General features: G+C 46.3%; 1 protein-coding gene across 2 annotated transcripts in view; it reads left to right on the top strand.

The window, feature by feature from the left end:
• Positions 1-17,572, top strand: part of USP54 (ubiquitin specific peptidase 54) — a 1,809,222-nt gene that overhangs the window by 1,541,367 nt on the left and 250,283 nt on the right. The window contains exon 21 of one of the 2 annotated variants that reach the window (XM_086922133.1): positions 6,227-6,367. The exons of the other annotated variant lie outside the window; for it this stretch is intronic. Within the exon in view, the coding sequence (XP_086778259.1) occupies positions 6,227-6,367 (141 nt within the window). The remainder of the gene's footprint in view (positions 1-6,226; positions 6,368-17,572) is intronic. 2 annotated transcript variants of the gene reach the window in all.

The raw sequence follows: 17,572 nt of genomic DNA, 5'->3' as shown, positions 1-17,572 counted from the left end.
CGGCCCATTCTATTCAACGGAGAGCAGGCTACCTCGCAATAGTGAAGCCCTAAGATGGCGGCACTTCACTATCAGGACATGCCAACTTGGTCAGGCTTGTCCTACCTTACACTTACAATGCACCCTGCCCACGGGCCTACCATAGGGGTGACTAACATGAAGCTAAGGGAAGGTTGGAGGGGCTGGCAGGTAGGTATACCTGGCAGCCGACGTGACAGTGCAGGACTGCACGTGGGTCTCGCAATGACCGACCCGTAGACATTCTTTTACAAGGCCGCTCCTGTGGGTGGCACAACACGTGCTGCAAGCCCACGAGCGGCATTTGTATTTACAAGCCCCGGCACTCCTGGTGCACTAGACGAGGGACTGATAGTAAACCAAATAAGCCAAACATGGATACAATAGATACATCATTTTAACATAGGGAGCACTTGCGCTATGGCACTGATCAGCAGTGACACGGCGCCCAAAGCATATACCAGCAAAACATCGTAACACAGTAGAGGCAAACAGAAAAAATGGAGGAGAGACTCAAGCCAATGATGTCAGGTCTAACACTTGTCATATTAAATAGATCAGACTTGTGGTGTTGATCATTAGCTTGCCACTATAACCTAACCCAGTCCTCCTCTATTGAGCAATTGCAATACAATCACTCTTTGTTCAGTGGAAGCACACCATTTCTGCCCAAGCAAATGTTTTAATCAAGCATATCACCATTAGGGACAGCCTGAGACCTTATCTCAGTAAAGCTTCCAAATTCTCTTTTTCTAATGTTGACATATTGTCAGCCTTCAGCTGTGCTGTGAATACATACCTTAAAGGTATGTCACTAATTGGATATCTATAGAACTGTCACATGGACCTCTTCACTTATTTTCTATGACTATTTTCATTGTTTCCAGTTTTGTAGTACATGCACATATTAGAATGAATGCCTTTGTCTTCAAACTTTTTGTCTTGAAACCTATTTTCAGTCACTAGTTTCAGCTTGAAATTGTTCCCACAAGTTGTAAATAGAGCAAAGCAAAGCGATAGAGTATGAAGAGTCTGTGCACTAGTGATTTCAGAATGCTTAGTCCGCTACCTTTAGAGGTGTTACATTCCACACACCCCTGGCTTCAGCTCCAGAATTACTAAAGTCTTTAGGAAGAGGAATGCATTGAATGTAAAAAAGATGGGACCTTGCTTATGCCTGTAGGAGTAGGGATGGCATTTGTGGTCCTTAGGCAACATCACTTAACAAACATTGGCAAAGTCAATCTGTCTTGCCTTTTCGATTTGCAAATGCAGATATTTGGGCTTTATCAGTGGTTATTGCACATGTAGAATCTTCAAAAAAAGGGTGATGTATACACGTTTGTTTGTCCACACTCATGCCATATGATTACATATAGGCGCGCATGTGTCACCACAGATTCATGTGTATGTCATGATGAGTCACTTTTTGACCTATAAAAACTACAGATATTCCCAAGTTATTGTTAGCATAGCTACCTATAACTTGCACCCTAGCCATGCACTGCTTATGACCTATTACATAATTCATGACATGTTCTGGACATCATTTATGACCTCACTGATGACTCAAATTACATCATTGATGGCATCACTGATGACATCTTCCAACAAATGTGTTAGTTTATTTTATAGTTTATATAGTAGCAGGTAGCTACCATAGTAATTATCTATCTTATTTTGTACAGCCTGTATCCAGCTAATGGGTATATGTGTTTTCAAAATGCATGTGCACCTAATACATCATAGATGTGTGGAGGTATTGAACATGTTATAAATCTTTGCATTGCAGATGCAGAACCCATCCCCAAGGCCTAAATCAAATCTTAAGTAGGACGGGTGCCAAGCCCCATTCTGAGTCTTATTAGGCTCTGGAAATGCCCTCCCTGGGTCCATACCAATAATAAAATAGCAGGGGCACTGTGTGGTCCCCTCACTGAACCTCATTAGGGGTCTGGAGAGGTAGAAGAAAAGTAGTTCCCTAAATTGAAGCAGTGAAAACATACAATTTTATCCAATGGAATGGATGGTAAAGAACCTGAGCTAGAGGGGACAGACACACAAAAGGAAAGGTATTAAATCCTTTAAACAAGCAAGCCTGTGATATTGACTAGAAAGTCAGTCAATGATAAGTAATGGGATGACCCAAACCCCTCTAAGGGGTCGATTCCAATACGGGTCGGAAGGGCACCGAATGCGATCTGCCCGGAAAAACTAAGAGCCGTACTTGTGTTTTCCGCCTGATTCGTACAGCTGTATGAGCGAGCAAGTACGTTGCAAGCTACGTGAAATTCACCGACCGAGTCGTTTCCGGGTCCGAACCGCTCTGTACGTCTCGGCCGTAAGCTAACCGCGGTGTGCAGTGGATGAGATTTACGACCGAGCCAGTACGAGCAAGGCAAGGGAACTACTCCTTTGAATAACCCCTGCTCACCCTCTAGGTAGTGTGGCGCGAGCATACAAGGCTAATCCTCAGGGCGATAGTAAGTTAAGCATTCATGATCACGCACAGTAAACCCACTGACCCACCACAAATGGACACCAGTCGTATGGTTGTATCAAAAATACGTATACTTTATATAAAAGATAGATTCAAGCAGGATAATCACAGGACCAGAATAACGTTTAGTAAATTGAGGTCACCAGATTACAATAGGCAAACTTAGGGCCTCATTAGGATCGCGGACGGACCCCGAGGATGAGGGAACGTCCGCATGGGCTGCGGCGTTCCCTCATGTGCGATTAGGATGTGACCGCCACCCTGGCCGCAATGTTAAAAGTGCATGTTTAACATTTACATGCACAAAGCGGCAGGCACCGCGTCGTGCCTGCCGCTTTGTGCAAGTAAATGCTTGGGGGTACCATAGGTATCCCCCATGTGCACCCCCCACCCGCCAACACCCTGAGGGCCCGCAACGGGCCCCCAAAATCAAAAGTACACATGCTTTTCCACGGCGGAAAAACCGCCGCGGAAAAGCATGTTTACAAATGCTTCCGAATTTGGCTGGCGGTGTCTGATAGACACTGTCAGCCAAATGAGAGCTTTTCCGCCGCGGTTGTAATCCGACCGCGGCAGAAAAGCAGCGGACAGTAACCAAGACCCACCAGCCATCGTAATGCGGTGGTGGGTCTTTGGTGAGTCCGCAGAAGATTTTCCGCCTCCTCCGGGCCGGAGGTGGCTTCCCCCGGCCCGGAGGAGGCGGAAAATCCTCCATCATAATGAGGCCCTAAGTCTTTCAGTGTTCGTTGTTTAGCAAGGTACGATCACAGGGAAATAAGAACGTTGCGGACCCTGGATCCAATATGAACTCGAGACGGAGTTCAAGTGTACCTTGCTGGTGGAAATCCGAGGTGTTTCAGGCGCAGCTACTTGTGAGGGCGGACCCCGAATGAGGCCGACGGTTCTCCAGAGGATCTCTCCGGCTCAATCCCCCTCGAGGAGCGAGGTGAAGGAGCTAGACTGTGGAAGGTTGCAGCGATCTGGGATCGGTGCAGCTCACGGGGCAAGGCGCCGTTCAGGCCTGCGGGGCGTACTACTTCTTAGCACGCCGGGTCTGACTCGTGGATCTGTGAGGGGCGTTGAGTTCTCGGGCAGACGGGTGCAGCACCAGACTTCCGGTACCACAGTACTGGGAGGTCTTTCTTGAGGTGCGGCACGAGCCTTGGTATGCAGGAGCGCAAAGCGAGAAAGTCGGGTACGTTTCGAAGTACGGACTGTCCGAGGCTTTGAGATGCTCTCCGTGCAGATTCCGGCCGGAGAAGATGAGAGGTGCGAAGCTCGCTCCGTAAGCGGCGAGGTGACAGGAGAGCAGGCGGCCCGGCACTGAATCGGAGAGCGGCTCAGGGATGAGCGGCTCTCTATGGCGGGGCAACCAGGCTCCGAGCTGTCACGACCTGGGAGAGGGCGAAGGCACCCAAGTCACAACTCTGGCGAGGGAATAAGAACTGAGGCCCAACAGCAAACGGGCACAAGCAGATAGAACCCAATGGTCCTGGGGTTCCGTTCAGCGGGCAAGCTCTTGATCAAGCCCTTGGAGATCGTTTCAGGCACAAGTCTACAAAGTCCTATCTGGTCCTTTCCTCTCCGTTCTCAGCAAGGCACCACTGCAGGCCAGTCTTACAGGATACAGACTGGTTTCCGTCCTTCAGCTTTTCTTGGTCCTTCTAGTCAGGCAGACGTTCGTCGTGGTCAAAACTGGATCTGATTTGTAAGGAGCGGAGCTCCTATATTTATACAGCATTTCTTTTGTCTTTGCAGGCCAGGGGGCCTGAGCCTGGTTCAACTCAGTTCTGAAGTACTTTGTTGACAGGACGCTGCCGCCTTCTTTCAGGGTGCAGGGCAGAGACATCAGACGCTCCGCAGGAGGTGGAGCCAGCATTGTGGTGGTGGAGCACAACCCTATTCAGAGTCAAGGACTACTCCGCCCACCCATCCTGGTGTAAGCATCTCATTCATCCTCCCAGCCCTGTCACTCACACAAACCCAGACAGCAGATACACATCCTGGCAGAGGCGGGCTGAAGAGTTAGGCGAGCAAAGGATAACTTTCTAAAAGTAGCATTTGCAAACACAGGATATTAAAATAAACCTTTCTAAAGGAAGTATTTTATTATTCAGAGTTCAGGCATACTAAACTCGACTTGCTACCGTGTTCCCTGAGCCTGCCGGGACTATAGCGTGTAATAGCTCCGACAGCTCATCTGGCCTAAGAGAACCAGTAGCCCTTCAATAGTGAAGAATGAGAGAGGCAGTAATTCACTACTAGGATATGCCACACTCTAGGCCTGTCCTACCTTACGCTCACAATGCACCCTGCCCGTAGGCCTACCATAGGGGTGACTGATATGAAGGTGAGGGAAGGTGAGGGGACTGGTAAGTGTGGGCACTTGCACAGTCAGTGTGACAGTGCGGGACGGTACGCGGGGTCAGCAATGGCGGATCCGAGACATATCTCACGAGGCCGCTTCTGTGGGTGGTGGAACGCGCGCTGCAGGCCCACTAGCGGCATTTGTATCTACAAGCCCCGGCACGCCACATGCCCTTTACTGGGGACTGACAGTAAACCAAATATTCCAATTGTGGAAATCAATTACACATACACTTTACATTGGGAGCACTTGCACTGCGGCACGGATCGGCCGTGGTGCAGTACCCTGAGCATCGAACACCAGCAAAAACATCTGAGGCACTTCAGCAAAAAGTGGAAGGGAGACTCACGCCAAGGTGCCAGGTCTAACAGAGCCCATGTATCCATTGTACGACCCGCTCCTATTGGCTTCTATGGTAGTCTGACTGAACCGAGTCCGGCAGCATACGGCAGCATTGTACTCGCTGGGTCGTACTGCAGGAGTTCGACTCGTCGGAAAACAATCCGGATGCGGCTTGATCGGAAAGCTTTCTGACCCGGATCAGAATGGGCCCCTTAGTATTGAAGACGAGAGGCGAGACTTAAAAATGATTGTACTGTTGATACAGGTTTTGCTATCAATTGCCACAGGTCCAACTGATGTATAATGAGAACATGTATTTTGAAGAAGTATACCCATATTACCGGTAAGCATAGTAATGCTACTTTTTGTTGTTGGTGTTATGACTACAAGAGACAATGATCATAATATTAACATGTTTCTCATTTCAGCTTTTGAGCACTAATTGTAAAAACAAATATTCTACACACTTTTGAATTTTTAACAGCAGTCATGAGTGTAACGCTATTTTCAGTAATCAAAGGAGAGAGGTTCACTGTTTCATCATAAACATTCACAATAATCTCATCTGTATAAGTAATGTTATACCTTAAAGAATTTTGCTTAAGAATTTACTTGCAACTTTGAGTTGATGTAATGCATCGCTGCTTAGCTGTCTATTCTGCTCATCGCATCATTTGTGAATGCAACTCTTTGCAAGTGTCATTTTAATTATGATTATAACTTAAAGCGTTCCCTGTAATCAATCATTGAACAGGCTTGCTGTAATTGATTTTGTGCAATGGACAAGAGCTTAGGTAGCTGCTGTGCTGGCTCTTTCATGGTTCCCATTTTGGGGATATTGACTGCAATCAGGACTTCCAGAGTCTGATGCAATACATTTTAACCATCTTCTTCTGTTGTTTAACTACGTGCCTACAACCGCTTGAGATTAGTGTGTGGGTGGATTACTCCTGACTCTGCCTTTCTGAATGTTGAACTCTGTGTGTGTGTGTCTGCAGGTGGATTACACTAGGGGTTGCAGTGGGGAGTCTGAAGATGACGAGTTGTACAGCGCTGAGAACTTTCGCCGCCTGGCTTGCAGCCTCAGTGGGACCACCGTCAGTAGTAGGGAGGAGATACTCGTCTCTTCTCACAGTTTTGTAAGTAAAATGGCCCTAATTGTTAGACGGACTGTTGGAATTTGTGTTGGGGTACATAGTGAGGAATGTTTTTCTTTCTTTAGATGATTATAATGGTACAGCATTTTGCTCACAGGTTATGGAAGTCATTTCGGTACTTAGCTGTTTGTTTTGCTTCATGGGTTAGAATATTAGAGGACTATTAAGGGGAAAGTCTTCCAACGCCTTTATACATGGTTTTCTAATAATGTGACACAGTTTGACAAATCTTAATGAAACTTTCCAAAATAAAAAGGTAATTCATCTCAGCTCCTTCCTAGAAGGTTTTGCGGTGATCTGTCAAGTGGGAGACTGAAATAAAGGGGGGGCTCAAAACATTTTGTTCCTCATACAGTTTCGCAACGGAACTTTAAAAACAAGGACAGCCAAAACAGTTGCATGGAATTACAATTTGGCAGAAAGCTAGATGTTGATACAGAAAGCTTGTTTTTTTTTAGTTGATGTAAGCAGCCCAATGGAGGTTCGGCTGAGGCCCTTCAGGCAACCACACTGCACACATCCAAAGGCCATGTGTGTAGGGAGTCAGCAGTCAACAAGGGAATGGATGCCAGGACTGACGCAGGCCATGCCCTGCGGCCAAATCCATGGCTTGCACTGCAGCAGTGGGAATGGTAATAATATATTACTTTATGTTAAAAAAACTAGAAATTGACGGAAACAATCCAAGGTGAAGTAACATTATAGTTAGGTATGACAAGAATATCCTAATTTGCATTAAATCATCTCAGAAAACATAAAGGTTAAAGTGGTGTTATAGTTAGGAGAAAATGGCTATTACATTTATTTACATTTTAAGCTACATAAAAGCAATTACATTCACATGATTTAATAACTGAAGCAACTATAATTATAACGTGTGCACTCACCATGCACTGCTTATGAACTTATATATTTTCACCTAACTATACGTCACTTTAGATTTGTGTGTTTTCAGTGATTGACAGACAGAGAGACAGACTGACTGACAGACAGAAAGACATGCATATAGATAATAGAAAGATAGATAGATAGATAGATAGATAGATAGATAGATAGATAGATAGATAGATAGATAGATAGATTGATAGATGGATGAATGGATAAATAGGTAGATATTAAATCTTACTTTCAACTGTTGTAGGAGCACACTCATGCAATGGAGCAGGGTGTGAGATTAGGAATTGAATTGAAAAAGTATTGCCAGCCCCAACATCACTATAAGTACTGAGTATCTTCTATTCAAAGGTAAATATGAGTGGATGTCCGTGATACTGCAGCATAATGAAGATTTTACAGCTTTGGTACGCCCAGGGCTCAAGTCTAAAAAAGAAGTGGGAGAACTAGCCAAGTTAGGCAGTTTGAAAGGTATCATGACACATGACATACAGCATGTGACAGTGCATGTGGTATCACAGGAAGTAGCATCACAGCTAATGACCTCACAGGAAATGACATTACGAGAAGCGACATCAGATCTTAGCACCTCAGACATATGTTTAGCAGTTCCATCACAAGTATATTTGAATATATTACAAGATTTAACAAGTGAGATTCTGCATTGCAGTTGTAGTAACAAGCATTTGCAATGCAATAGGTCTCGCATTATTTAAGTTTGAGCTATTAGCATTGTAAATGGCAATTGTTTTTTGCTTTATGCTATAGTTTTTTTTTTTACATAAAAAGCTTCATATAAAATATGTTTTATTAAAGTTATTTATGCAGTATCTAAATTTTGTTTGCATAAAACAGTATAATACTATCTTAGTAAAAAAGTCAAATATTTTAATGGAAATTCACCACATGTTCATTTATGTGTTGGTTTTGAAAATAGCTAAATTAATAGCTTTGTCATTTACAATGCCAATAGTTATAACTTTCGCAAATGTGACACCTATAGCATTTGTCATGCAACATTTGTATTTACGTGACTTAGATGTATTGATATTACAAATAACAATGGCTTTTAATTTTTTTTAATACTTAATAAAAGTGATTGTAATTTATAATGGCAATAGCTTAAACTTTTGTAAATAACTTTTGTGAAGATTATGTTCAGTGTATTTTATTGTAACAAAATCCAAGAACAGAAGTGAAATATTAACATCTTTTTGTGACATTTGTAATAAAGCTTGAAACATTGAGAGAACATATTTGTGCTGTGGTGGTGCTGAGTGATGCTGTGGTGGTGCTGAATGGGGCTGTGGTGATGCTGAGTGATGCAGTGGTGGTGCTGTGGTGGTGCTGAGTGGTGCTGTGGTGGTTCTGAGTGATGCTGTGGTGGTTCTGAGTGATAATGTGGTGGTGCTGAGTGACTGTACTCACTGTCACTCTGCACTCACTGTCACTCTGCACTCACTGTCACTCTGCACTCACTGTCACTCTGCACTCACTGTCACTCTGCACTCACTGTCACTCTGCACTCACTGTCACTCTGCACTCACTGTCACTCTGCACTCACTGTCACTCTGCACTCACTGTCACTCTGCACTCACTGTCACTCTGCACTCACTGTCACTCTGCACTCACTGTCACTCCGCACTCACTGTCACTCTGCACTCACTGTCACTCTGCACTCACTGTCACTCTGCACTCACTGTCACTCTGCACGCACTCTGCACGCACTGTCACTCTGCACGCACTGTCACTCTGCACTCACTGTCACTCTGCACTCACTGTCACTCTGCACTCACTGTCACTCTGCACTCACTGTCACTCTGCACTCACTGTCACTCTGCACTCACTCTGCACTCACTGTCACTCTGCACTCACTGTCACTCTGCACTCACTGTCACTCTGCACTCACTCTGCACTCACTGTCACTCTGCACTCACTGTCACTCTGCACGCACTCTGCACGCACTGTCACTCTGCACGCACTGTCACTCTGCACTCACTGTCACTCTGCACTCACTGTCACTCTGCACTCACTGTCACTCTGCACTCACTCTGCACTCACTGTCACTCTGCACTCACTGTCACTCTGCACTCACTGTCACTCTGCACTCACTCTGCACTCACTGTCACTCTGCACTCACTGTCACTGCACTCACTGTCACTCCGCACTCACTGTCACTCCGCACTCACTGTCACTCCGCACTCACTGTCACTCCGCACTCACTGTCACTCCGCACTCACTGTCACTCCGCACTCACTGTCACTCCGCACTCACTGTCACTCCGCACTCACTGTCACTCCGCACTCACTGTCACTCCGCACTCACTGTCACTCCGCACTCACTGTCACTCCGCACTCACTGTCACTCCGCACGCACTGTCACTCCGCACTCACTGTCACTCTGCACGCACTCTGCACTCACTGTCACTCTGCACTCACTGTCACTCTGCACTCACTGTCACTCTGCACGCACTGTCACTCTGCACGCACTGTCACTCTGCACGCACTGTCACTCTGCACTCACTGTCACTCTGCACTCACTGTCACTCTGCACGCACTGTCACTCTGCACGCACTGTCACTCTGCACGCACTGTCACTCTGCACGCACTGTCACTCTGCACGCACTCTGCACTCACTGTCACTCTGCACTCACTGTCACTCTGCACTCACTGTCACTCTGCACTCACTGTCACTCTGCACTCACTGTCACTCTGCACTCACTGTCACTCTGCACTCACTCTGAAATCACTGTCACTCTGCACTCACTCTGAAATCACTGTCACTCTGCACTCACTCTGCACTCACTGTCACTCTGCACTCACTGTCACTGCACTCATTCTGCACTCACTGTCACTCTGCACTCACTCTGCACTCACTGTCACTCTGCACTCACTGTCACTCTGCACGCACTCTGCACTCACTGTCACTCTGCACTCACTGTCACTCTGCACTCACTGTCACTCTGCACTCACTGTCACTCTGCACTCACTGTCACTCTGCACTCACTGTCACTCTGCACTCACTGTCACTCTGCACTCACTGTCACTCTGCACTCACTGTCACTCTGCACTCACTGTCACTCTGCACTCACTGTCACTCTGCACTCACTGTCACTCTGCACGCACTGTCACTCTGCACGCACTCTGCACTCTGCACGCACTCTGCACTCTGCACGCACTCTGCACTCACTGTTTCTGCACGCACTCTGCACTCACTGTCACTCTGCACTCACTGTCACTCTGCACTCACTGTCACTCTGCACTCACTGTCACTCTGCACGCACTGTCACTCTGCACTCACTGTCACTCTGCACGCACTGTCACTCTGCACGCACTCTGCACTCACTGTCACTCTGCACTCACTGTCACTCTGCACTCACTGTCACTCTGCACTCACTGTCACTCCGCACTCACTGTCACTCTGCACGCACAGTATCGGGCTTGTCTGGTTCTGCACCCACCTCAGGGTTCCGGGTGGGGCGATCGTGCCACCCCCCTCGTCGTATCCAGGTGTCTTTCTTCCCTGTGCTCAGTCTTCAGTCGCTCCGAAGCCCGTCCCTTGGAGCTATCCCAGGCGGGTCTCTGCCAGCAGGGGCGTGTTGTGCGTTTGCAAGTGGTCTATCTCCGTGTGGCCCTTGAGGTCAGGGTTGGCTGAGGTGGCTATCTCATCCCTTCTCCTTCCGCCCGGTTCGTGAATATGGTCCGGCCCTCTCCCGTGTAGCGCTTGTCCTCTCACAATGACCCCTGGTGCAGGGGGGGGTGGGGGGGGGGGGCACTATCTCTTCTTCCAGTTCCTAGTATCCCCACTGCTGCTTCAGGGCCTTCTTCCCCGTTCGGCTGTGTGCCTTGTCACGTAGGGGGAGGGGGGGCAATGTCCGAAGTCTCACCCCCTGCCGCTCTCGTGATCGTTCTGCTCTCCCTTCCCTGCGTGGCCCCGATTCCTTGCTAGTGTCGTCCCTGGCGGGGTCAGCCTCCGCTGCTGGTGCCTCCCGTAGTCTGTCGCCTGCCCCCGTGTCTCGTGTGTCCTCCCCACCGGCCGTTCCACAGGCGGGAATGTGTGTATGGGGGGTGGGGAGAGGGCACCTCCGTCGATGCGGGTGGCACTAATGGGAATTCGGGGGTATGCACCGGACCGGTAGGCCACTGGCGCAAGGCCTCCCCCCAAGCGGTCCCTTCCTCCGCTTTTGACTCCTGGGCTCACCTCCGTTGTAGGCGTCCAATCTCGCCTGCGGGAACGGACCAGCTCCGCCGATCCAAGCGCCCGCGGTTTTCGTCGTTGGAGGGGGAGGGGTGCGGGGGGGGAGGTGAAGGGATCCCCCCGCTCTCCGCTCCCGGGTAGCACCTCCACCAAGCGCCGTGCCTCGCGGGTGGGACCCGTTCCGCTTCTCCCTCGGTCTCCGCGTCTGTGGTCCGGAACCTCACTCAAACGGCCGCCATCTTGGTAAAGGCGGCCGGAATTCAGTCCGGAGCTGCTGCTACTTCGCGGACGCCTCTCTCCGCACCTGAATGAGGCCCGGGCTCGGTCTGTCGCGCCGCGATTCCGGCTCCGCCACAGCAATCAGGCCGCCTCACAGGGCAGGTTCGCTTCGCCACTACGGTTGCTCAGCCCCTGGCCTGCGACCAGGAAGTCAGGCAGGCCGGGCGGGACAACCGGAAGTAGGAGGGCGGGAGCCTACCCCGCCTCCCACGGAAGAGCCGCGATTGTTTGGCGCACCGGAGCAGGCAGGAGCCTACCCTGCGCCCCGGTGCCGAAGAAGGGAAGAAGAGTCTTGCTGCCGGTGGGAGCCGCTGCACTGAGGATGCCGGTGAGTGGGGCGTCGCCTTGTTGGGGGGGGGCGGGGGGCATCTGTGTGCGCGCGCGCGGCGGCGGACTGTGTATGTGTGTGAGCGTGCATGTGTGTGTGTGTATGTGTATGTGTCCTGGAGTCTGTGTGTATGCGTGTGTGTGACGGGGGGGGGGGGGGGGTTGCCTGTCTGGGTGCCTGCGTGTCTGTGTAAGTGTAAATGCGTGTGCGTGTGTGTGGAGCCGAGAGGAGAGGGGCTGGTGTGTGTGGAGGGGTCTCTGTGTATGCGTGTAGGTGACGGGGGTGTGCCTGTGTATGCGTGTGTATGTGCGCATGCGTGAGTGCTGTGTATGCGTGTGGCTGTGATGTGCGCATGCGTGAATGTTGACGCGCGTGCACGCAGCTCAATCCACGCTCGTCACAGTTTTGTGTCCCTCATTCCCCCGTGTCAGCCGACTATAAGTCTCCGCCCTGGACGCATCCTTCGGATGCGAATTCCAGGGCGAGACCTAAAAAATGGAAGCAAACCCAACACAGAATCTGGGCCTCAAGTTATACTTTTTTTAAAAACTACTGCAGAGATCTTTGTGTGGCCAGTAAATCTCAGGGAATAATAATAATCACAAGATAACTCTGGAGGTTAACTCATTTGCTGCAGAGATTTGTCTTTTGTTTAACCCCAGTTTTGACTTACAGCAGCATAGAGGCTTACTATGTCTCCTGCAACATGCAGATGACAGATTTTTATTTTATGTAGCTAGTGAAGCTGATTACTACTTTTAACACAAAGATCTTTTGTTACTTGCAGTTCATAAATTGTAATCCTTCTAATAAAGCACAGTGAGCTCTGAAGAACATTGGACTCCTACATCTTTGAACCCTCACTGTCTTATGTAACACATCCTGTACATTTGTTTACACACATATAATCAACTGTAAATTAGAAACAGCATTCACAATCCTGCAGTTACTCCACAGTGCTTTTACCATGCACCTTTTACCATGCATTTATTTACCAATTTACCATGCATGCATTTTTGGTGCTTTTACAACGCATGGAAAGTCCAGTTAAGTTAAGCATATATATATATATATATATATATATATATATATATATATATATATATATATATATATATATATATATATATATATATATATATATATTCACTGAAAAAACCATAGGTTTCACACCAGTTATAGTTAGGAATTAGCATTTAAAAAACCTATTAAATTCACTGACAAAACCAGTTATAGTTAGCTGGAAATTTTACTGATATAAAACCAATGAAATTCCACGTTATAGTTAGTTGGACTCACTATAACTTGCGCGTGCAATGCACTGCTGATGACGTCACATATTACATCACTCATGACATGGTCAGTGACATCACTCATGACATCACTGATGACACCATCCAGTGAATATGTGTCTTTCTGAAAAATAAATATTAGTGAGTAATGTTTAAATATTTAAATATATATATTATTGTTTCACTTTGTTTATAAGTGGCTACATGTGTTGGTAAGTAGCTACATGCGTATGTATATGGGTTATTAGATGTTTCTCTTAGTATCAGTATGAGTGTCTATATGGTTTGGTGGGGGTATTACTTAGCACATAGATGCATGAGTGACTGACTCGCTGTTTGTATGTGTTTTGAAGACAGCATATGTGCAGGACTGTATGGATGGATGAGTGTGTATATGTGTTTGTTAGTGAGTGAATGACTGTCTCACTAGTGTCTTTATCAGTAACTACATATGTTTTAATCTAGTATATGTGAATATTGATGTATATAAGTGAGTATATGTGAGAGTAAGAGATTGTAAGAGTTCCTGTTTAAATAAGTATGTGTTTCTATAAGTGATTGTTTAAGAGAATAAATATGTGTAATTTTCAATACAAGTAAGGTGGAAGTGTGTGTATAACTCTATATTCAAATAAATGGATGTTCAATAGTTTATTTGCACGTGTGAGTATGTGTGTGAGTAACTTTTGGATGACTGTCGGTGTGTAACAGGATGTATAGGTGTATCACTTCATATGATAAGTGAGTATATGTATGAGTGACTATATAGAACTGTTGGTGAATGACTGGATGTGCATATAGATGGTGGAATTACTGAATTGCTTGTTGTAACTGATATGGGTATCTCCATTTTTTTTTAAATTTCAGTTTCTATTTTTGAATATGTGTTTCAAGGGTTACATTACACTGAAAGGAGGTCTGTCACTATGTCACAAGGATGGTGTCATCAGTGATGTCATGAGTGATGTCACTGACCATGTCATGAGTGATGTAATATGTGACGTCATCAGCAGTGCATTGCACGCGCAAGTTATAGTGAGTCCAACTAACTATAACGTGGAATTTCATTGGTTTTATATCAGTAAAATTTCCAGCTAACTATAACTGGTTTTGTCAGTGAATTTAATAGGTTTTTTAAATGCTAATTCCTAACTATAACTGGTGTGAAACCTATGGTTTTTTCAGTGAATTTCAAAGGTTTTTTAAATGCTAATTCCTAACTATAACTGGTGTGAAACCTGTGGTTTTTTCAGTGAATTTCAAAGGTTTTTTTAATGCTAATTCCTAACTATATAAGACCTGAAAGCCCACCAGGAATCTCCAGTATGCGCCAGGGGACTGCATTGCAGAGAGGTGTAATGAAGCCACAACCCTTTTTACACCTCTCTGCAACGCAGCCCCCGTGCATGTTTGAAGAGGGGAAACTAATTCCCCTTGCATACTGGGGGCCCCTGGGGGCCTATTAGCCCACCTGGAACCTCCAGTATGCGCCTGGGGCTGCATTGCAGAGGTGTAATGAGACTATGCCCCTTGTTACACCTCTCTGCAACGCAGCCCACTGCCGCGTTTGCAGAGGGGGAACTAATTCCCCTTGCATACTGGGGGTCCCTGGGGTCAACTAGTCCACCAGGAGCCTCCAGTATGCACGAGGGAGCTGCATTGCAGAGAAGTGTAATGAGGCCACACCCTTGTTACACCTCTCTGCAATGCAGGCCACTGGCGCCTTTGCAGAGGGGGGACTAATTCCCCTTGCATACTGGGGGTCCCTGGATCATATCTGCCCAAACACCGATATTCCGAACGATTGTAAATGACTTTTCTTGAGAAACATTTGGATTTGGATTATCATGTCCTATACTTTGGAATTTTTGAAAGACTGACTTTGAGGATGCTATAAATTACTCAAGTCTGCCCGAATTGTGTGGGTAAAATTGATACCTAGTCACTTTTAATAAGAATATACTTATGTCTCGTCTAACATTTGGAAGAAATATCTAGTTATATGACAACGGGATACCGACATAACTTGAAGGAAATAAGAACGCCCTGAAGAAGTTCTGTTGTACAGAACGAAACGTTTCGGCTGGCTGTGGTACATAAACTTAAGGAAAATAAAAGCATTTGAATATACACCAAGATTCAGCGCTTCAATAAGTACTCTAAGTGATATGATTTGATTGGACTCATTGTGAAAGTGGTGCTGTGCCAAACTTTGGAATATTCTCCACTACTCTCTACTACTTACTCTCTCCCACTCTCTACTACTCACTCTCTACTGCTCTCTACTACTCACTCTACTACTTACTCTCTTCTACTCTCTACTACTCAGTCTCTACTACTCACTCTCTACTACTCTCTACTACCACTCTACTATTCACTCTACTACTCTCTACTACTCACTCTGCTACTCTCTCTACTGCTCTCTACTACTCTCTACTACTCACTCTCTACTCTCTATTACTCACTCTCTACTCTCTACCTCTCTACCTCTCTACCTCTACACCTCTACCTCTCTACCTCTCTCTACACGCACACATATAGACATATATGCATATATATATGTGCATATGCATTTATATATATGTATGTGTATATATAAAAAAAACAACTAAACATTTTTTTTTCTAATCAGCTACTTTTAAAACTGTCATTCTTTTTCCCCATGGTACACTCCCCGGTACGCTTACCGGTGCGCGTACCGGGCGCTCACCCCGCGAAAATCAAAAAATTTTTTTTTTTTTTTTTTGCCCCGTGGGGCCCTTTTATGGCCCCCACATCAAACCTAGGGGGTCAAGGGGGGTCTACTCTGCCCCCTTATGGTCATTTCCCCCTTTGTTTTGGCCACCTCTTGTGTCTCGATCCTACCGAGACACAAGATGGCGGCCGCTCCGGACTGTTTAGAATGTTTACAGACACCCCAGAGCCAATCAGCTTTCTCCGCGCAAGTCGCGTGACGCGCCCGGTGCGCGTACCGGTGCGCTTACCGGAGCGCTGCTATAGATATATATATTTTTTTGAACCTTAATTACTCAAAATCCACTGGAGCACATATCTTGAGACATAGCAAAGGCACATCGGGCTACCAGTCCCTACAATTTTGCCAAGTTTGGTGGAAATCCATTCAGCCGTTCGGGCTAAAAGTGAAATCGACCGCCCTATGGAAATTAACATGGGGAAAACGCGTTTTGGGACCCCCCTTTTATCTCGGCCCCCGCTTGACGAATCCCCCCCAAACTTTCAGGGAAGGACCGGACCGCCATGAGACCATTTTCCTGAAAATTTCAGGCAGATTCGTCAACCGGCGCCAAAGTTATTCAAAATAGAATGTTGAGATTTAACATTGAAAATTATCCTAACTATAACTACCTACTGGCGACCGCCAGTAGGTAATATATATTCACAAAGAACTCCAAAACGCCACTTCCAACCACACAGATTAGTGAAGCGTCAAGCAGGAGACGGACCACCAGATTAGGTAACAGTTCTCTTTAATCCAGGTTAGATGTTCGTGTCAGGAAATGCATAACGCGTTTCGGGCTGCAAGCCCTTGTTCATATATATATATATCCAACTCACTTCGTCCGACGCCAACACGTCTCAGCCCCAATCTCCAGACTTTTACAAGGACGAACAAGCTAAACCCAGGTTTAGTGTCAAACATCTGTGCTTTATTCCATAGAAAAAAATAACACCAAGCAAGTCCGCATGACGCGTTTCTCCCTAGCCGGAGGCTTGATCACATGATATGCTGCTGCAAGTGAAGAGGGTACTTATAGAGCTGGAAACAGAGGGTGACACTTCCGATGTATACAGCCTACCCATTTAACCCTTTGTTTGCATGTGACCTGCGGTGGCTAATTAATCTGTTGTCCTGCATACAATTATTGACATAATGTCATAATTCAGTAACAATATGACAATATTAACAACCACCAGAGCAGAACTGTGCAAATTGCGCAATACGTAAATTAAATTAGACATACTACATACATTGTAACACAATATCTTATACAAGAGGACATTTGTTGTTAAAAACTTATTGTTTACAATGAATAACACAGTGTCTCAATTGATAAAAAGCCTCCAACTGGCTACAAGGCCTAGCAGCAAATATTTGTGCAAACTAAGCAATATAAATAAAGTTCATTTAAAACTTCATTATTTTTAGGTAAAAAATCCCTTCATCCATGTAGTACA

The sequence above is a fragment of the Lissotriton vulgaris genome, chromosome 5, assembly GCF_964263255.1.
Source record: "Lissotriton vulgaris chromosome 5, aLisVul1.2, whole genome shotgun sequence".
In the NCBI taxonomy this organism is placed as follows: domain Eukaryota; kingdom Metazoa; phylum Chordata; class Amphibia; order Caudata; family Salamandridae; genus Lissotriton; species Lissotriton vulgaris.
The sequence above is the reverse complement of the archived record's forward strand: the minus strand, read 5'-3'. Positions and strand labels throughout refer to the sequence as shown.